The sequence below is a fragment of the Artemia sp. Qi Xiang Cuo genome, chromosome 5, assembly GCF_049724085.1.
Source record: "Artemia sp. Qi Xiang Cuo chromosome 5, ASM4972408v1, whole genome shotgun sequence".
Taxonomy (NCBI): domain Eukaryota; kingdom Metazoa; phylum Arthropoda; class Branchiopoda; order Anostraca; family Artemiidae; genus Artemia; species Artemia sp. Qi Xiang Cuo.
The window spans coordinates 38953785-38975857 of NC_142798.1; the positions used below are offsets into that span (position 1 = coordinate 38953785).

Genomic DNA, 22073 nt, shown 5'->3' on the forward strand with positions numbered 1-22073 from the left:
CTCCCGAGTAACTCCCTCCTCCCGCCCCCTTCCCCCCCACCAGAAAAAAATACTTCCTTAAAATATCTGTATACGTCCCAATAAACAATAAAATGTGTAAGCAATGGGCAAAGTTCATAACTTGCAGCCCTTCCCCTGGGAATTGTGGGGGATTAAGTAATCGTAAAAGACATATTTATTAAATTTTCGACTATGCTGAACAAAATGACTATCTCAAAATTTTAATTATATGACTTTGAGAAAAAAATGAGCGTGGGAGGGGGCCTAGTTGCCCTCCATTTTTTTTTTCACTTAAAAAGGGCACTAGAACTTTTAATTTCCGTTCCAATGAGCCCTCCTACGGTATTCTAGGACCACTGGGTCAATACGATTACCCCTGGGAAAAAGAAAAAAACAACAAAAAAAAACAAATAAACACGCACCCGTGATCTTTCTTCTGGCAAAAAATGCAAAATTCCACATTTTTGTAGATAGGAGCTTGAAACCTCTACAGTAGGGTTCTCTGATACGCTGAATATGTTGGTGTGATTTTCATTAAGGTTCTATAACTTTTAGGGGGTCTTTCCCCCTTTTTTCGAAAATCAGCCAAATTTTCTCAGGCTCGTAACTTTTGATGGGTATGATTAAACTTGATGAAACTTATATATTTGAAATTAGCATAAAAATTTGATTCTTTTGATGTATCTATTGGTACCAAAATTCCGTTTTTTAGAGTTTCGGTTACCATTGAGCCGGGTCGCTCCTTACTTACAGTTCAGTACCACGAACTGTTTGATAAAAAAAACACGTTTTTTTAACTGAAAGTAAGGAGCGACATTAAAACTTAAAACGGACAAAAATTATTCCGTATTTGAAAGGGACTGTCCTCTCCTCGGCACTTCGCTCTTTACGCTAAAGTTTGACTCTGTCTCACAACTTTATTTTTTTAAACAATATAAAATTTTAGTGTAAAGAGCGAGGCGTTGAGGAGGGGACAGCCCCTTTCAAATACGGAATAATTTCTGTTCGTTTTTAGTTTTAATGTCGCAGAATTCAATTAATGCAGGTTTTGATTTTGGCTCACCGTACATGAATATTATTGACTAAAAAAAACTTTAGCATAAAGAGCGAGGTATTGGCTAGGGGGCAAACCCAATCATATATGTAATGATTTCTGTTCGTTTTAAGTTTTGATGTTGCTCCTTACTTTCAGCTGAAAAACTTGTTTTTTCTTATTTAATTTCTGATCGTTTGTTTAAATAATGTTGGTAAATTTGGGGTCCCCTTCATAGCAATATCCCTTCCCTCATGAGAACTTCCTCCATGGAAAGATCCTCCCGCGTACTCCCGACCCAATCCCCTCTCCACTACCAGAAAATCCCCCTGAAACGTCTGTATACTTCCCAATAACCAATACTACATATGTAAACCTTGGGCGAAGTTCATAACTTGCAGCCCTTCCCCCGGGGACTGTGGGGGATTAAATCATCTTCAAAGACATAGCTATTATATTTTTGACCATGCTGAACAAAATGGTCATCTCAAAATTTAATTGGGTGACATTGGGAAAAAATTGAGCGTGGGAGGGGGCCTATTTACCCTCCATTTTTTTGGTCGCTTAAAAAGGGCAATATAAATTTTAATTTCTGTTAAAATGAGCCCTCCTGGGATATTCTAGAACCACTGGGTCGATACGATCACCCATGAGGAAAAGCAACAAAAAAACAAAACAAAAAAACACGCATCCGAGTAGAGAGGACCCAATAACTCCCACGAGTACAATATCCCTTCGAATCCCGATCCGGAAACTTTTTTAAAAACTCCCACGAGTGCACCATATATGGTCTTAGAGTCCATAGGGAGAACATCTGTGCTGTCAGTCCGACGGGGCACCATATATGGGCATGGAATCCACAGGGAGGACCATATAACTCCCACGAGTACACCATATATGGGCATAGAGTCCCTAGGGAGAACACCTGTGCTGTCAGTCCGACGGGGCACCATATATGGGCATGGAATCCCCAGGGAGAACACGTTTCCGAGAAATGTCTCCGGGTGAAGTTTATTAATGTCTTTGGTGTTCGTCCAGGAGAATTTTTTCCGGGCGAAGTTTATTAATGTCTTTGGTGTTCGTCCAGGAGAATTGTTTCCGGGTGAAATTTATTAATGTCTGACAGATGATGTCGAGATTAACGCGGGAAAGGGTTTCCTAGGAATTTCAAATGTGACAGCGCAGGGATTTCAAAACAAAAGGAACACGCTGAAATTACGTTTAGAGATTATTTGGACGAAACCATTTTAGGCATTTTAGGGATTATTTGGGCGAAACCGTTTTAGGCATTTTAGGGAATTATTTGGGCGAAACAGTTTGAGGCATTTTAGAAGATGATTTTAGAAAACAAAAGCTTAACTGTTAAAATAAAAACAAATAAAGTTAATTAAATAATTCAGTTGTTTTTTTTTTTTTGTTAAAAATTTGTGGTTTAAACTAGAGCGTAACTTGTAAATACCCACAAAGGTTAATTAATTATGTATTCTCTCTGTTTTTTTTTGTTAAAAACGAAGGTCTTTATTAAAATATGACATCTTATATTCGCAGCATATGAAGGTTAGTAAATGATTCCGTTTTTATTTTAAAAACGATTGGCTTAAATAAAATCGTAACTTTTAAAATAACAACAAATGAATGTCATTAACTATTTACTTTTTTTTTGTTAAATACGAGTGGTTTAAGCAAAATCATAATTTTTGTAAACGCACCAACCGAAGTTAAGTATAAATATTTCCTTTGTTTTTTTTGTTAAACACGATTGGCTTGTATAAAATCAGTAAATTAGAAATCAAAAAACCATATGGTCAGTGAGTGATTCCTTTTGTTTTTTTTTTGTTAAAAAATAGTGGCTAAAAAAAAAGCGTAAATTTTAAAATTATAACAACTGACAATAAGTCAATGGTTCCTTTTTTTTTGTTAAAAACGTTGGGCTTAAACAAAAGTGTAACTTTTAAAAAAAAAACGCCTGATGTTCAGTAAAAAATTCCTTTGTTTTTTTTTTGTTAAAAACTTTGTTTTTTAAGAAAAGAGTAAATATTAAAATAACAACAACTGAAGGCCATTAAATAATTCCTTTTTTTTTTGTTAAACACGATTGGTTGAAATAAAAGCGGAACTTTTAAAATCTTAACAACTGAAGGTCAGTAAATAATTCCGTTGTTTTTTTTGTTAAACACGATTGGCTGAAACAAAAGCGGAACTTTTAAAATCACAACAATTGAAGGTCAGAAAATAATTCCTTTGTTTTTTTTGAAACACTATTGGTTGAAACAAAAGCAGAACATTTGAAATCACAACAACTGAAGTCATAAAATAAACCCTTTGTTTTTTTTGTTAAAAAAGTTTGGCGTAAACAAAAAAGGAAATCATAAAATAGCAACAACTGAAGTTAATTAAATGATTTCTTTGTTTTTTTTTGTTAAACACGACTAGCTTTAATAAAAGTGGAAATTTTAAAATAACAACTGAAGGTTAGTAAATAATTCCGTTTTTTTTTTTTGTTAAAAACGATTTAATTAAATAAAAGCAGAACTCTGAAAATCAAAGCACCTGAATGTCAGTAAATATTGTCTTTGTTTTTTTTTGTTAAAAAATGTTTGCTTAAACAAAAGCGGTACTTTTAAATTCAAAACAAATGAAAGTCATAAATTAATTTCATTGTTATTTTGTTTAAAAACAATTGGTTGAAATAAAATCGGAACTTTTAAAATCACAACAACTGAAAGTAATTAAATAATTTCTTTGTTGTTTTTGGTATATACTATTGGCTGAAAAAAAAGCGGAACTTTTAAAACTAAAAAAAATGACGGTTAGTAAATAATCGCTTTGTTTTTTTTTTGTTAAACACGATTGGCTGAAATAAAAGCGGAACTTTTAAAATCAAAACAACTGAAGGTCAGTAAATAATTCATTTGTTTTTTTTCTTAAAAACTATTGTCTTAAAAAAAAGCGGAACATTTAAAATCACAACAACTGAAGGTTAGGTATTGATCTAGTTGTTTTTTTTTGTTAAACACGATTGGCTGAAATAACAGCGGAACTTTTAAAATCACAACAACTGAATGTTAGTAAATAATTCATTTGTTGTTTTTGTTATACACGATTGGCTGAAATAAAAGAGGAACTCTTAAAATCACATCTGAAGGTCAGTAAATGATTCCATTGTTTTTTTGTTAAACACAAGTGGCTTAAATAAAAGCTGAAATTTCAGAATCAAAAAAACTAAATGTCAGTAAATTATTACTTTGTTTTTTTTGTTAAACAAGATTGACTGAAACAAAAGCAGAACACTTAAAATAACAACATCTGAAGGTCAGTAAATAATTCCTTTTTTTTTTTTCGTTAAACACTATTTGGCTGAAACAAGAAGTAAATTTTAAAATCACAAAAACTTAAGGTAAGTAAATATTTCCTTTGTGTATTTTTTAAATCACGTTTTGATGAAATAAAAGCGTAACTTATAAAATAAAAACAACTAAATGTAATTAAATAATCCATTTTTTTTTTTTTTTAAACATGATTGGCTGAAACAAAAGCGGAACTTTTAAAATCACAACAACTGAAGGTCAGTAAATAATTCAGTTTTTTTTTTTATTAAAACCGATTTACTGAAAAAAAAGCGGAACTTTTAAAATCACAGCAACTGAAGGTCAGGAAATAATCCCTTTGTTTTTTTTTGTTAAACATTATTGGCTTAAATAAAATATGACATTTTAAAATCACAACAAGTTAATGTCAGGAAATAATTCCTTTTTTTTTCTCTTTAAACCCAATTGTCTGAAATAAAAGCGACTCTTAAAATCACATCTGAAGGTCAGTAAATAATTCCTTTGTTTTTTTGTTAAACACGATTGGCTGAAATAAAAGCTGAACTTTTAAAATCACAACAACTGAAGGTCACTAAATAATTCCTTTGTTTTGTTTGTTAAACACGATTGGCTGAAATAAAAGCGTGACTTTTAAAATCACAACATCTGAAGGTCAGTAAATAATTCCTTTGTTTTTTTTCGTTAAACACGATTTGGCTGAAACAAGAAGGAAATTTTAAAATCAAAACAACTGAAGGTCAGTAAATAATTCCTTTTTTTTTTTTTTAAACACGATTGGCTGAAATAAAAGCGGAACTATTAAAATTACAACAACTTAAGGTCAGTAAATGATTCCGATGTTTTTTTTGTTAAACACGATTGGCTGAAAGAAAAGCGGAATTTTTAAAATCACAACAACTGAAGGTCAGTAAATAATTCCTTTGTTTTTTTTTGTTAAACACGATTGGCTGAAATAGTCTCCGGGCGAAGTTTATTAATGTCTTTGGTGTTCGTCCAGGAGAATTGTTTCCGGGTGAAGTTTATTAATGTCTGACAGATGATGTCAAGGTTGATTGATTTGTTGGTGTTCATCCAGAAGAATTGACTCCAGGCGAATGTTTTGATCTTAGAGATGAAGAGATTAACGGGGGAAAGAGTTTCCTAGGAATTTAAAATGTGACAGCGCAGGGATGTCAAAACAAAAGGAACACGCTGAAATTACGTTTAGAGATTATTTGGGCGAAACCGTTTTAGGCATTTTAGGGATTATTTGGGCGAAACCGTTTTAGGCATTTTAGGTAATTATTTGGGCGAAACAGTTTGAGGCATTTTAGAAGATAATTTAGAAAACAAAAGCGGAACTTTTAAAATCACAACAACTAAAGGTCATTAAATAATTCCTTAGTTTTTTTTTGTTAAACACGATTGGCTGGAACAAAAGCGGAACTTTTAAAATCATAACAACTGAAGGTCAGTAAATAATTCCTTTGTTGTTTTTTTTTAAACACGATTGTTTGAAATAAAAGCGGAACTTTTAAAATCACAACAACTGAAGGTCTGTAAATAATTCCGTTGTTTTTTTTTGTTAAACACGATTGGTTGAAAATAAAAGCTGAACTTTTAAAATCACAACAACTGAAGGTCAGTAAATAATTCCGATGTTTTTTTTTGTTAAACACGATTGGCTGAAATAAAAGCGGAACTTTTAAAATCAAAACAACTGAAGGTCAGTAAATAATTTCTTTTTTTTTTTGTTAAACACGATTGGCTTAAAAAAAAGCGGAACTTTTAAAATAACAAAAAATGAAGGTCAGTAAATAATTAATTTTTTTTTTTTTGTTAAACACGATTGGCTTAAACAAAAGCGAAAATTTTACAATAACAATAACTGAAGGTAATTAAATAATTCCTTTGTTTTTTTTTTTGTTAAAAACTATTGGCTTAAATAAAAGCGAAACTCTTAAAATCACAAAAACTGAAGTACAGTAAAGAAATCCTTTGTTTTTTTTGTTAAACATGATTGGCTGAAATAAAATCAGAACTTTTAAAATAACAACAACTTAAGGTAGTTAAATGATTCCTTTTTTTTTTGTTTTTTTTTGTTAAACATTATTGGCTTAAACAAAAGTTGAAATTTTAAAATCACAACAACTGTAAATCAGTAAATAATTCCTTTTTTTTGTTAAACACGATTGGTTGAAATAAAAGCGGAACTTTTAAAATCAAAACAACTGAAAGTCAGTAAATAATTCCGTTGTTTTTTTTTTAAACACAATTGGTTGTCTTTTAACTGAAAGTAAGGAGCGACATTAAAGCTTAAAACAAAGAGAAATTATTTCGTATATGAAAGGGGTTGTCCCCTCCTCAACCCCTCGCTTTTTGCACTAAAGTTTGACTCTGTCTCAAAAATTCATTCTTAAAACAATAAAAAACATTAGCGTAAAGAAAGAGGCGTTGTGAAGGGGACAGTCCTTTCATATACCGAATAATTTCTGTTCATTTTAAGTTTTAATGTCGCTCCTTACTTTCAGTTACTTCTTTGTTTATTTAATCAAACAGTTCGTGGTAACGAACTGTAAGTAAGAAGAGTAGAGTAGTACATTATATTTCTAAGAGGCATATAGGAAAACATTTCTAAGAGGCATATACACCTTTTCAAAAAGAGTGAGTAGCCCTAAGAATCACAGTGCTATTTGCTTCATGCTCTACACTTTTTCAAAGAGAGTGAGTAGCCCCTCGCAACTAGGTAATACTTCTACGGGACCTCTATAGCTTTTCAAAGACAGTGAGTATCCCTTGCAATGTCGTATGGATTCTACGGGCTTATGTTCCTTAGCATGCATCAATTGATACGGACGGTACAAGTCTTGGCAGACATATTTTTTAAGTTCAATAACCAAAAACTAGAAATCGTCAAATTGCGTATTCAAAGGATGGTCTCATTCTAGAAATATTGGTTTACAGCTGGAGGGCTTATACTCGTGTTTTTTCGGTATAAATTAAGATGCAATTGGTCTTTCTGGATCAGTTGATTAATAGAACTTGTAATAAGCCTATTAGAATCAAATTCATTCGTTCTAATGGACAACAAAGGAATTATGGTGGTAAGTAAATACACATTATTCTTGATTTATCATAACCCCTTTTTTATTCCTATAGTTAGCAATTAACTATCTATCATCTGGGTTTCTCACAGAAAGCGAACTCCTGTAACTACATGACGCAAAACCTCGAAGTAAACAATCATAATTACATATCTACGATAAAATTTGCAGGCGCTATAACAGCTGTTTAGATATTTCAACTAAAAGGGTACTTTTGTCGCTTCTCGTCAAAATTCCAATCCATATTTCACTGCAGTCTTAATTAGGGAAACTCGATGAAAGGAACATTGTCTACTCAGCTAATAATCAGGGTAAATTATTGTAGAGAAAAAAGAAGAGTTGGGGAAGGGGTGCAATCCCCACCATTAATATTCTGAATAAATTTCAATCGTAACTAATACTTGAAATTGTATTTTTTTTTCATGTATCGTATTTAAAAATGTGTTTTATGGCATTCAATAGAGGTATAGGCTATTGGGCTTTAAATGTTTCTTATGTACCTTACAGAAATATCACGTTTTTAAGACCATAATTGAACAATACGTCTCCTTTAGATACAAACAATATCGTTAATGTATTTGGAGTGGGCTTTGGGGTGGTGGGAGGGGTGCAATCCCCACCATTAATATTCTGAATAAATTTCAAACGTAGCTAATAGTTGATGAGGGTAAAGTATTAGGTTAAATAATGCTAGGAGGGGGGAATTAAGTTTTGAGGGAGGTGTAAAATGGTACTTATTTAATACCCCGGTAAACATGTGACTAGAAAAGACTGAAATTGATTTTTATTTCCAGGACTCTGATATTCAAACATCGAGTCAAAAGCGATTAAAGCTCGATGGCGAAACTTGCACCACTGACACGGACACAATCAGAAGCATGAACATGGTGAGGAGAAGTGTGATCCATTTCGCACTTCGAATAGTTTATACCGAGCTACCTGTAATTTCCACGGTAAGCATCATTTATCAGATAGTTTTCAAGTTTATAACGCATTCATAATTTCGATTTGCAAATTCCCTTTTTAAACAAGTTGCTTTTCGCTTAAGTTTTACATTTGGCTCAGAGATGGCGTCCATGTAGCTATTTAATATCCGGTAAATACGCGAGTGGTACTATAACGAAATGGTTCATTGGAAAAGTGTGTTTGTGTGCTATTAACAAAATTTGTAATTTATTATGCACATGTTTTATAAATAATACTATAAGCAAAATTTTTAATTTATTATGCATTTGTTTGATAAATAATAATACGAATCCAACTAAGAAAAAAAAACATTTGTTTGATAAATAATGTGAATACAAATCCGACTAAGAAAAAAATAATTTCTAATCAGCTAATTTTATGCGCGCGTTTGTATTTACTCAAGGGGTAATTATTGAAGAAAAAAGAGTGTGGAGGGTTGGGGTAAAAAAAACCTTAATCAGATAGTGCCTTAACTTTGATATATAACTTTAGGTATTTATTTAGTAGCTGGTAAACATCTGACTAGACACGAAATAGACACGAAACCGGAAGAAAGAGTTGCTGTTTAATTTTTAAATTACATGAATTGTAAGTCCACCCTCAAAAGTTAATTTTCACCATTGAATTGAGATCGATAAGCTGATTATGATTCTGAACTGTATCTTTCGTGGTAAGGACGACCCGACAAACCCAACATATTGTCCCCTTTTCTAGTGCCCGTTGCTCCTTATCTGATAATGACATTGGGTAGTTGGTGTGACACAATCCTGAAATTGCACCGTTCGCTGTTTTTATTAAACACACCAATAATTCTTCCGTGCTACCCTCCTCATCCACAGTAAAAAAAAAACTCTTCCAATTGCATTTTATTGTTGGAATCGCGACGGGCATGCACATAGGAACACACAACAAGTTTGTGTCCCTTGACTATATTTGGCCTTGACGGGTCCGATACCTCCAACAGTCTTGATTCACAATCCAAAGATACTTTGTCAATCTGTAGCAGGGAATTTTGGAAGTTTTTAAATTGTAAAGTAGCTTTGTCCCCTGCCGGCATTTCTATTCTTTGATTGCCATGAAGTTTGCAATATCTCATGTGATTTGTGAATCTTCGTTCAGTTCTAAATGGGGAAAGACACATGGGGCATTAGTGACGTTCCCCTTTCTGAACGCCTTGATACATGATTCGACTTATTGACGTAACGGGGAAAAAATGACCATAGGAGTTTACATCTTTGGGGGGCTCATAGACAATCCAAACCCAATTTTTAAATTTATCTACCAACGGTGTCCTAACTGAATATAAAACCCTTTTTTATCTGGTTTCTTTCCCCCATTTACAAATTCCGTGTCATACTGAAGAACAACCACCCCCAACCCAAGATTTTTATTTGCTTTTTCAAACATGGTTATTTCTTTTAACAAAATCGAATACTTTCCCTCTAAACACTCAAAATTTAGTTTAGGAAAGCTTTTTCATCCATTAAGTCCAAGTCTGTCGAGATTTTTTATTGTTGACACATTTTTTAATATTATGTGGGCTTCCTCTAAAAATATGTACTTAAAGCATTGCAACCTTGTGTCAAAATTGAAACCCTGACCTCCTTTGGTAGCTGAACAATATTGGTGGCATTTTATTTGTCGATTACTACCCGCCCCCCTTAGAATAAAGTTTTTTTTTAATCTACTGAGATTCAGATCCATTTATTCAATGTATAAAATTGTGGACCCGCTCCCCCTCTCGTTGAATGTGTCCAAAGTTGATATTAGTTTATTGACCCAATTGAAAAAGTTACTCTCAAATTCATTTTGACCAGGGTAAAAAATTTGGTTGCCAGTTGAAAAGGAAAAATAAAAAATGTCCCCTGACGTCCCTTTTTGTAAATAAACTTTTTATTGATTGATGCCTTAATCCCCCCTGACCACTCCACATCTAAATCTGAATCTCAATAAGTGCTCGAATTCAGTCGATGTACGTATGACGAACATTTAAAGGATCTGTTAAAATGACACTCCCGTCAACCAAGTTTTCCTCAGGAGGATTAAAATCTACCCTATGTGTTTTTAAGTGACCTAGAGCAGATTCTAACCGATAAAATTCACGTAGTTCCGGGGACGCGACACTATTTGCATGTCCTGCACCTCTATGCACAGGACCCAATTCACTAATAGTAAATTCATCGTCAAAATGTCCCCGGAAACATTAGATCCAACAATTACCATAAGACTATTCATTTCTTCCGTTGTAAACTGGATATCCAGGGGGATACTAAATGACGTACCTTCACTAACATCATCATCTGATTGTTCCGACGAGAGTGGACAATTACCCATGATATTCTGAAGTCCTGGACCAGGGAAGGCAGTTGTTTTTGTAGCTTCCCCCGAAACTAAAATGAATGGAGTGAGTTTTTTTTCTTTGAGGAAAGTTTTATCACAGTTATTACACACTATTTATTTTTTTCTTAGTCGGATTTGTATTCACATTATTTATCAAACAAATGCATAATAAATTAAAAATTTTGCTTATAGTATTATTTATAAAACAAATGCATAATAAATTAAAAATTTTGTTAATAGCACACACACACACACATACACACATCGCAGCGTTTGACTAATAGCAATAAAATACAATAAGAAAATCAACTCAATAATTGTCTTAATACCCCATTTAAAAAAAAAAACCTGACTTTTTCCTGTAAATCTAGCCATCCATAAAAAATAACAATCAGACTAGAAACAGATTCCTTTTTCTACAAATCTACCCCCCGTCATTGATAATTCATTAGTATCAAGAGTGTTTAGCTAATAGCAATAAAGTAAAGTACATTATAAAAATATTTGTCAAGGAGCTGCCATTAGTTCAGTAAGAAGCAATAACTTATCTTTTTCGTAAATCATTTCGTGTCTAGTCAGATGTTAACCAGCTACTAAATAAATACCTAAAGTCATATATCAAAGCTAAGGCACTTTCTGATTAAGGTTTTTTTTACCCCACCCCTCCGAACTATTTTTTCTTCAATAATTACCCCTTGAGTAAATACAAACGCGCGCATACAAGTAGCTGATTAGAAATTATTTTTTTCTTAGTCGGATTTGTATTCACATTATTTATCAAACAAATGTTTTTTTTTCTTAGTTGGATTCGTATTATTATTTATCAAACAAATGCATAATAAATTAAAAATTTTGCTTATAGCATTATTTATAAGACATGTACATAATAAATTACAAATTTTGTTAATAGCACACACACACACTTTTCCAAAAAACCATTTCGTTATAGTACCACTCGCATATTTACCGGATATTAAATAAGTGCAAAAAGTCATGTAGCAAAGTTATGGTTTTCTTCCCCACCCCCCTTTTCTACAACATCCCTTTATAAAGTTAAAAGACTACCAATTTTTCATCCCCACCCTCAAAACTTAATTCCCCCTCCTAGAATTATATTGAGTAAATACTCGCCCCCCCCTGCCCCCTCACCCATATAAAGTACCCAAAGTAGAGCTTGATCAATTTTAACTTTCACCTTTTTTTATGATATTATTTTAACCGAAAATATTTGAGCAGAAAAAAGTCCGATACATATTCACTAGTTGCTATGACACACACACACAACACAACACAACGTTTGGCTAATAGCAATAAAAAAAAATATCTGTCGAGGGGTTAGCATTAGCTCAGTAAGAAGTGGTAACCTATTTGTCCAATGAACCATTTCGTTATAGTACCACTCGTGTGTTTACCGGGTACTGAACAAGTACCAAATGTCATGTAGCAAAGTTATGGTTTTCTTCCCCACCCCCCTTTTCTACAACACCCCTTTATAAAGTTAATAGACTACCAATTTTTCACCCCACCATCAAAACTTAATTCCCCCTTCTAGCATTATATTGAGTAAATACTCGCCCCCCACCCCCTCACCCATATAAAGTACCCAAAATATAGCTTGATCAATTTTATATTTCACCATTTTTTTTATGATATTATTCTAACGGAAAATATTTGGGCAGAAAAAAGTCCGATACATATTCATTAGGTGCTATGACACGCACACACAACACAACACAACGTTTGGCTAATAGCAATAAAAAAAAATATCTGCCGAGGGGTTAGTATTAGCTCAGTAAGAAGTGGTAACCCATTTTTCCAATTAACCATTTCGTTATAGTACCACTCGTGTGTTTACCGGGTACTAAATAAGTACCAAAAGTCATGTAGCAAAGTTATGGTTTTCTTCCCCACCCCTCCCCCCTTTTCTACAACACCCCTTTATAAAGTTAAAAGACTACCAATTTTTCACCCCACAAACAAAACTTAATTCCCCACCTAGCATTATATTGAGTAAATACTCGCCCCCACCCCTCACCCAATATAAAGTACCCAAAATAGAGCTTGATCAATTTTAACTTAGCTACATGGATTCCATCTCTGAGCCAAATGTAAAACTTAAGCGAAAAGCAACTTGTTTAAAAAGGGAATTTGCAAATCGAAATTATGAATGCGTTATAAACTTGAAAACTATCTGATAAATGATGCTTACCGTGGAAGTTACAGGTAGCTCGGTATAAACTATTCGAGGTGCGAAATGGATCACACTTCTCCTCACCATGTTCATGCTTCTGATTGTGTCCCTGTCAGTGGTGCCAGTCTCGCCATCGAGCTTTGGTCGCTTTTGACTTGATGTTTGAATATCAGAGTCCTGGAAATAAAAATCAATTTCAGTCTTTTCTAGTCACATTCTTACCGGGGTATTAAATAAGTACCATTTTACACCTCCCTCAAAACTTAATTCCCCCCTCCTAGCATTATTTAACCTAATACTTTACCCTCATCAACTATTAGCTGCGTTTGGAATTTATTCAGAATTTTATTGGTGGGGATTGCACCCCTCCCACCTCTCCAAAGCCCAATCCAAATACAGTAACGATATTGTTTTTATCTAAAGGAGACGTATTGTTCAATTATGCTCTTAAAAACGTGATATTTCTGTAAGGTACATAAGAAACATTTAAAGCCCAATAGCCTAGACCTCTATGGAATGCCATAAAACACATTTTAAATACGATACATGAAAAAAAAATACAATTTCAAGTATTAGTTACGATTGAAATTTATTCAGAATATTAATGGTGGGGATTGCACCCCTTCCCCAACTCCTCTTTTTTCTCTACAATAATTACCCTGATTATTAGCTGAGTAGGCGATGTTCCTTTCATCGAGTTTGCCTAATTAAGACTGCAGTGAAATAAGGATTGGAATTTTGACGAGAAGCGATAAAAGTACCCTTTTAGTCGAAATATCTAAACAGCTGTTATAGCGCATGCAAATATTATCGTAGATATGTAATTATGATTGTTTACTTCGAGGTTTTGCGTCATGTAGTTACAGGAGTTCGCTTTCAGTGAGAAACCCAGATGATAGATAGTTAATTGCTAACTTTAGGAATAAAAAAAAGGATTATGATAAATCAAGAATAATGTGTATTTACTTACCACCATAATTCTTTTGTTGTCCATTAGAACGAATAAATTTGATTCTAATAGGCTTATTACTAGTTCTATTAATCAACTGATCCAGAATGATCAATTGCATCTTAATTTATACCGGAAAAACACGAGTATAAGCCCTCCAGGTGTAAACCAGTATTTCTAGAATGAGACCATCCTTTGAATACGCAATTTGACGATTTCTAGTTTTTGGTTATTGAACTTAAAAAAACATGTCTGCCAAGTCTTGTACCGTCCGTATCAATTGATGCATGCTAAGGAACATAAGCCCGTAGAATCCATTAGACATTGCAAGGGATACTCACTGTCTTTGAAAAGGTGTAGAGCTTCCATAGAAGTATTACCTAGATGCGAGGGGCTACTCACTCTCTTTGAAAAAGTGTAGAGCATCAAGCAAATAGCACTTTGATTCCTAGGGCTACTCACTCTGTTTGAAAAGGTGTATATGTCTCTTAGAAATGTTTTCCTATATGCCTCTTAGAAATATAAGGTACTACTCTACTCTTCTTACTTACAGTTCGTTACCACGAACTGTTTGATTAAATAAAAAAAGAAGTAACTGAAAGTAAGGAGCGACATTAAAACTTAAAATGAACAGAAATTATTCGGTATATGAAAGGACTGTCCCCTTCACAACGCCACGTTCTTTACGCTAATGTTTTTTATTGTTTTAAAAATGAAGTTTTGAGACAGAGTCAAACTTTAGCGCAAAAAGCGAGGGGTTGAGGAGGGGACAACCCCTTTCATATACGGAATAATTTCTGTTCGTTTTAAGCTTTAATGTCGCTCCTTACTTTCAGTTAAAAGACTTGTTTTTTTATTTAATTTCTGAACTTTTTTGAATAAATGCAGCTTTGATTTTGGCTCACCGTACATGAATAATTAAAACAAAATTTGAATGTTAATTTTACTTTTTCTTTGGCTAAACGGCTCTCTCGAAATTTTGATCTGACGTAACTTACGAATTGACTTGCGTAACAAACTTCCACATTCGTATATTTTTATTACGTATATTAGGGGGCTCACCATCTAATCAATACCTCGCTCTTTACGCTAAAGTTCAAATTTTGTTCCAATTCTTTAAGAATGACCCTTAATCACAAAGGCCGTTAATTAGAATAAATAGCTTTGATGAAACAAAAAAAAATCTTTAGTTTAAATAGCGAGGTAATGACTAGGGGCTGAACCCAATCATATACGTAATAGCTTCTTTTCGTTTTAAGTTTTGACATTGCTCCTTACTTTCAGTTGAAAAAAAATTATTTAATTTCTGATCGTTTTTTTAAATAATGCCGGGAAATCCGGCGGCCCCTTCATAGCAATGTCCCTTCCCAAATCAAAATATCCTCCATGGAAAAATCCTCCCACGTAGTCCCCGACCCCACCCCCAAACTACCAGGAAAGATCTCCCCTGAAAACTTATGTGTACTTCCCAATAGCCACTACTATGCGTAAACATTGGGCAAAGTTTATAACTTGCAGACTTTCCCCGAGGACTGTGGGGGATTAAGTCATCCTGAAAGGCATAGTTTTTGTATGTCTCGACCATGCTGAACAAAATGGCTATCTCAAAATTTTGATCGGGTGACTTTGAAGAATTATGACCGTGGGAGGGGGTCTAGGTGCCCTCCTTTTTTTGGTCACTTAAAAAGGGCACTAGAACTTTTAATTTCCGTTTAAATGTGGCCTTCCGTGATATTTTAGTACCACTGGGTCAATACGATCACCCCTGGAAAAAAAAAATAAACACGCATCCATGATCTTTCTTCTGGCAAAAACTACAACATTCCACATTTTTGCAGATAGGAGCTTCAAACTTGTATAGAAGGGTTCTCTGATACTTTGAATCTGATGGTGTGATTTGTATTAACGTTCTATGACGTTTAGGGGGTGTTTCCCCCTTTTTCGAAAAAAAGGAAAATTTTCTCAGGCGCGTAACTTTTTATGGGTAAGACTAAACTTGATGAAACTTATATATTTAACTAGTACCAGGAACTGTTTGACATGCCACACCCCGCCCGGCCGGGAAGCTGAGTTTAATATTTTTGTTATAAGCAGGGTTGGCTGATACACTTTTGGAATCAAGTTCTCGTTGCTGAACTTGCATTCAACAAGTCCGTTTCATTCTCAGACATATAATATATTTATGCATATATATGGTACTTGTTTAGTATCCATTAAACACGCGAGAAGTGAAGTTTGGTTAAGGCTAATGAAATACAACAAAGTATGATAAAAATATAATAGTTCAAAAACAAATTTGGGCTATATATTTTCACATTAGAAAGGGGGAGGGGGTGGGGGTAAAGCATAGCGTATATTAAATACGTAACCTAACCTAGGTAACCTAGGTATATATATATATATATATATATATATATATATATATATATATATATATATATATATATATATATATATATATATATATATATCAGTGGCGGATCCAGGGGGATAAAGTAGTGTAATTTACTTAATTAACGCAAGTTTGCCCCCCCCCCCCACTAATGCTAAAATACATAGCCTAAATTTGTTTCTAAACTATTATATTTCCATCCTTTTTTATTTTAATTCCTTAGCATTAACCGAACTTGACTTCTTTCATGCATAGCGCGGGTTTAGTTATAATGCACAAACACTCAGGTTATAACAGTCAGTTATAATGCACAAACAGTCAGGTATATATATATATGTATTTAGCCTGTAATTTTTTCATAAGGTTTTTGCACTTTCATTAAAAGTGCAACATATTTAAACAACAGTTATTAAGTCAGTGTGTCTGGACATCAGAAATTGAGTGGACATCCGCTATCAACCTAAAAAGGGCTGTTGAATAATTACACTTGCCGCATTCACATTCGTAGACCTCTATAAAAATTCAGTATTTGATCGGGTACTGAACACTGAAGACTTTATTTGTCTGCTGGTTATACTGGAAGTAAAGTGATATGGTATAAGAGATGCAGTGAATGGAGACTGACCAAAAAGGAAACCGAAAACGTCGTTTCGCGGCTTTGGGATAAATTTCGTGCATGTTTATGTTCCAATACTTCCAAATAATATTGTCTTTTGGATACAATAATGATTTATGCATTGGTAAGTACTTTTTGTTCAGTATAAGGCAGCACATATGATTTTTTCGAGAAGTGAAGGCAATATTTGAAAAGAGAATGTGATAATCGTGACAAGATTCCAATTTCTTAGCTAATCACTATAATAACAAAAGAGTAGTGCCATTCGTTTTCCCATTCACAACATTTTCAAGTGTAATAATCAAGGGCAGATTTTATTCCAGGGGGGGGGGGATACCTAAAAATTTAGGTACTTATCGGTTATTAGAAACGCACCCAAAAAGTGAGGTTAGGTTAATTCTAATGAAAAATAACAAAACATGATGATAAAATAATACTTTAGAAACAAAATTATGGAAACCTTATCCAAACTAACCCAACTTAACCTAATCCGACATATCGTAACCTAACCCCCAACTCTAATCTGCAAATATATAGCCCAAATTATACAAGTCCAATGCATTCTGTCTAAGTCCAATGCATTGTATCATCCATTACTTGTTTTTGTAGCTATGAAACCGGTTTTCTGAGATGTAATCTAAGTGTAAATTTTGAATAGCCTATGTTCCCAATAGCCGACAATTACCAAAATTTAAATACGCATCAAAACTTTGTTTAAATGCATTTTTGTTATGTTTTACGAGTCGGAAAAAAATTTGAGGGGAAGGGAGTTCAAACCTGGTAATCCTCCCCCCTAGTAACCCGCCTTAATAATTGCATCTATCATGACAATTGTGTTCCAGCTCCCCAACCAATATTGGGGACTATTCTGTTGGTACATAAAACTTTGGTGTTCTGTTGCTCTGCATTAGTTCTTACAATAAGTTTTTGTATTCGAGAAAACAAAACAGATAACTTGTTTACACCCTAGGCTCTTTAGGTATACCTCTGACCTTATTAGGGGTGAAGGCTGCTACAGAATAATCATGGTAGTGATTTTATATTTGGAATGTTGTACATTGCCAGAATAACGACTATTATATTGCAAGGAACATAAAATAACGAATCTAATGGTGCTACTTTTATTTTAGGGCCTATTTACGTTACCTTCGGAGAAGCCCTAACTCCGTAGGGTTATCAACACTGTTTCCAAATGTATTGTTTGCTACCTGCAACTCCGTCTAATTGGGCCATATGTAGCCCAAGGCTATGTACAAAGCGTGGAAAAAAGTTAGGTTAATCCTAATGAAATAGGCCTATACCAAAATATGATGAAAATATAATAATTTGTTAACACAATTATGGAAACTACAACAGAGAATTGTGGAAAGTAGGCCGCCCAGGACACATTATATTAAATATCTAACCTAACCAACTCTCTGTTAGATATTTAATTAAAATATACCTGTAGAGTAGATTATCTCAGTGAGGCTAAGCTAATTATCTTCGAATGCTAATCGTAACCGAAATAAATGTAACGATAGCAACCGTTACATTTGGAAAAAGTGCTGATTGGAGAATATAATGAAACTATTCTTTTGTTATAATCGAGTTTATTCACGAATTTCAGCTTGGCGCATTATTATTCTGCCTTTTTCATTTTTGCTAGGCTAGTTTTACTAGGCTTAGTTTCTGTCCAGGTTTTGAACAGTTGATAACTCATTATAAATTTGAAGTAGGCCTACGTGTTACTGCATATTATACGACTGCGTACTTTAATTTAGTATTGGAAAGGGATCGACGTTTACTTGGGGTGGAGGGGTCCATAGATCCAGAGCTGATGAACCTGTGCGAAATAATGACCGACGAGGTAGGCATAGCCTATATTAAACACGTAACCTAACCTCACCTAGGTACCTTCCCCCCCCCCTTAAACCCAAAAATCGTTTAGATATTGTAAACTCAATGAGAAAACACGCTTTGCTATCAATTTAACTAGCAAATACACGTTTGTCTACTTTCGTGTCTGGTTTCCATGTACAGTCTATAGCGCTGGTTTAGTTATAATGCATAAGTTCCGACAACAATTATTACTTCATTATAAGCAGAATAATTGTTGTTATCACATTTCAAGTGCAGTTCCACTATACTTCATGCTTTTGGAAACAAGGCTAGGGAGAAAGTGAATAAATCACATGATGTCTTTTTATGCTCTAATTGCTCATGGAGAAATTTTTTTTCTTTAGCCCTTTAAGGGGCTTAAAACAGCCCATAGTAACCAATGTGTTAAAATATCACTATGCGGGAATTAATTAATTGGTGACAGAGCCAATTAGGTTTTAGAAATTTGTCGGTAAAAAATTTCTGAGTCAGAACACAATATTGGAGGGGGGTCAAGCCCTGTAAACCCCATGGATATGGCACTGCCAAGAAGGTAGGGATCCAGATACTTTTCCTTAAGAGACAAAAATATACAAAAAGCACGCAAGCGGTAGGCTAATATTCAGAAAATTTGCACCTTGCAACTTCGTATCGGTACCCTCCTCCAACAAAAAAAGATATTTGAAAATGTCCCTGAGTGCATTCCTTACTTTTTACGGTATTAATTTGTAGAAGCAAGATATTTTGGTTTAATTTGGCTCAAAATTATTGCTTTTTAGCACAGAAATGGTGAGAACGGCATTTAGTTGTGACACAATCTCATGTGCTGTTTAAAGAGGATACTAAAACTATAAGGTTATGTTTGAATATACCTCTTCTCTTTATTTTACCATTGTTTCGACCGACCCCCCAACCCCTGATAATAGTACAACCCTAAAATGATTTCAGGAGTGGGATCTGACAAAAAAAGACAATAAGTTAACATTTTTTCAACGGAAGTATTTTGTAAACAATACTCAGCCCATCAGAGTGAATGATATTCGTCTCGGTTTTACTACTACTATTACTACTGACGACTCACCGCAGCACCAAGCCACCTGAGGCCAACACAGCTACGCACGCTCGTTCTACATCCCAGTCTATTCAAAGCCTACTTCTTTACACCCTCCCAGGAGGATGACCTACTTTCCGTTTAGCCCTAGACGATTGGTCGAAAAGGGCGATCTATGGGAATCTGTCGTCATTCATCCATAGAATGTGCCCTAGTCGTCTCAACTTTTCTCTCATTATAGCCCTAGAAAGCGGGATTGAACCACACTTTTCGTAAAGCCTTCTGTTTGAAATACGGTCAGTCAGTCGGGTACCCAAAACAATCCGTAGTTAATTTCTCTAGAAAAGATCTAGCAAATCCTCCTGGGTTTTTTCGTAGGGCCCATGCATCAGAACCATACATGACCACAATGACTTCAGAACCATAGTCACTGTAATCACTGTAGCTTCCAATATTCTAATCTTGGTTCGCAGACTTATCTTCCTATTCTTCCAAACTTCTTTCAACTGGGAAAAAACACCTTGGGCCTTGGCTATTCTACTTTTAACTTCTTCACTGCACCCACCAACTTTACTAATAATGCTACCAAGGTAAGTGAAGCTGTCCCCTTGATCGATCATCCTCTTTCCAAATATATTCTAGGGCTACATCCGTTACCCAACGTCATCTTTTCATCTTCACTTTTTCCTAGCCTTAGCGACTAAGTCTTCTTAACATTAATTTTCCAACCTATTCTAGCACCCCGAACTCAAAAAACCTCTAAAAGCTATTCATTTTGCTCACCTTTCATCTAGGATGTTTAAATCATCAGCAGTATGTAATCTAAGTCTTGAATCCAACCAATAAAATCTTGAAGCAAATCCTAAATTTTGACTCTTTTCTTGCAATTGTCTTCATAAACCCCTTTACGATCGTCTTTGTGATGATCATCTCCTATCATTTATGCTCACCGGTATAAAATATAATCTTGAGACAGCCACGAAAAGAGACAAAGGGAGTATGCAAATAAGATATTTTTGTTATAGTGGGATGAGGGCTCTCTTGACAGAACCTAACTTTGTGTGTATCTCTCCCACTTCTGTGGAGATGAACGTATGAACTTCATATTCTGTTTCAAATTCACAATTTCCCCCATAAGGGGACTGCCCACATCAGCAACCATTCTTAACAGGTTGTCTAAATTCTTCTTTGAGATGAAATATCCTCTCTTGAGATAGATAGCCTATGGAGTACCTCCCGCTAAAACAAATGTTCTTAAAAGTACTTAATGTACCACTAAAAAGCTGATGTCCGTCAATGCAGTACTGAAGTCTCAAACGAACTACCTCTTTCAATTATAGCATCCCCAAATGCTTGTTCTTTCTCCAAGTGGCATAAAATCACCCTTACTGTATACTGTTTGCACAGCTTATTTCCTCCCTGCGAGGCCCCCCTTAAGATATAGTTCCTATTCCCTTAACTGCTTAACTTGAACGTAAACACCAAGAGACGTCGCCATGGTTCGAACTCATCTGCCCCGTTCTCTTGTAGTACTTTCTTTACCTCCCTAGACACAGAGCCTACTTCTATTTCTATACCTCCCATGCCACAACTATTCAACATTTTAATTGTTTGTTCCGGCCAAGAATCTTTCCTATTATCATGTATGATTTCTCTACAAACTACCTTAGCTAATCGATCCTCATGCGACAATAAAATCCTCTCCCAAAGCTTAACCATTCTCACTAGTTTCTTATTCTAAAGAACTTGAGTTCTGTTATTTCAGCCTACTAGACCTATCATTTATGGCTGGAAATATTTTAAAACTCTAATCCTTTCTAACTCCAGTCCTTCCTTTATCTCGGGTAATTCTAAACAGTAATCTACCGCCGAAATCAACCTCTCTAAAAAAATCTCTTCTGCGGTTTAGAATCCGTTTGACCTTGTTCCAGTTTAACCTGTTTGTTCCGTTTGACCTGAACTATTTCTAAGGAACATCTCCATTAATCTATTTTCTTGAATCTACTCATAGGAAGCCCAGAGGAGCGCTAGTGATGAATAACTTTACTGCTCTCTGGTCTTATTACGTTGTACTGTTAAAATTTCCATAAATTTATTTATGCAATATATTTTAGTATTAAGACTAACCAAAAAAATAGTTACCATCCCTGAATCGAAAAGTTCCTGCTAACGAACTGTAAGTAAGGAGCGACGCAGCTTAATAGTAGCCGAAGCTCTAAAAACGGAATTTTGATACGAACAGATATATCAAAATAATCGGCTT

At 34.4% G+C, this 22073-nt stretch overlaps 1 protein-coding gene across 1 annotated transcript in view; it reads left to right on the forward strand.

The window, feature by feature from the left end:
* Positions 1 to 16722: 16722 nt before the first annotated feature.
* Positions 16723 to 22073, forward strand: part of LOC148952122 (protein spaetzle 5-like) — a 52042-nt gene continuing 46691 nt past the window's right edge. The window contains exon 1 of the mRNA XM_089089138.1: positions 16723 to 17023. Coding sequence (XP_088945264.1) covers positions 17009 to 17023 — 15 coding nt within the window. The 5' untranslated portion in view covers positions 16723 to 17008. The remainder of the gene's footprint in view (positions 17024 to 22073) is intronic.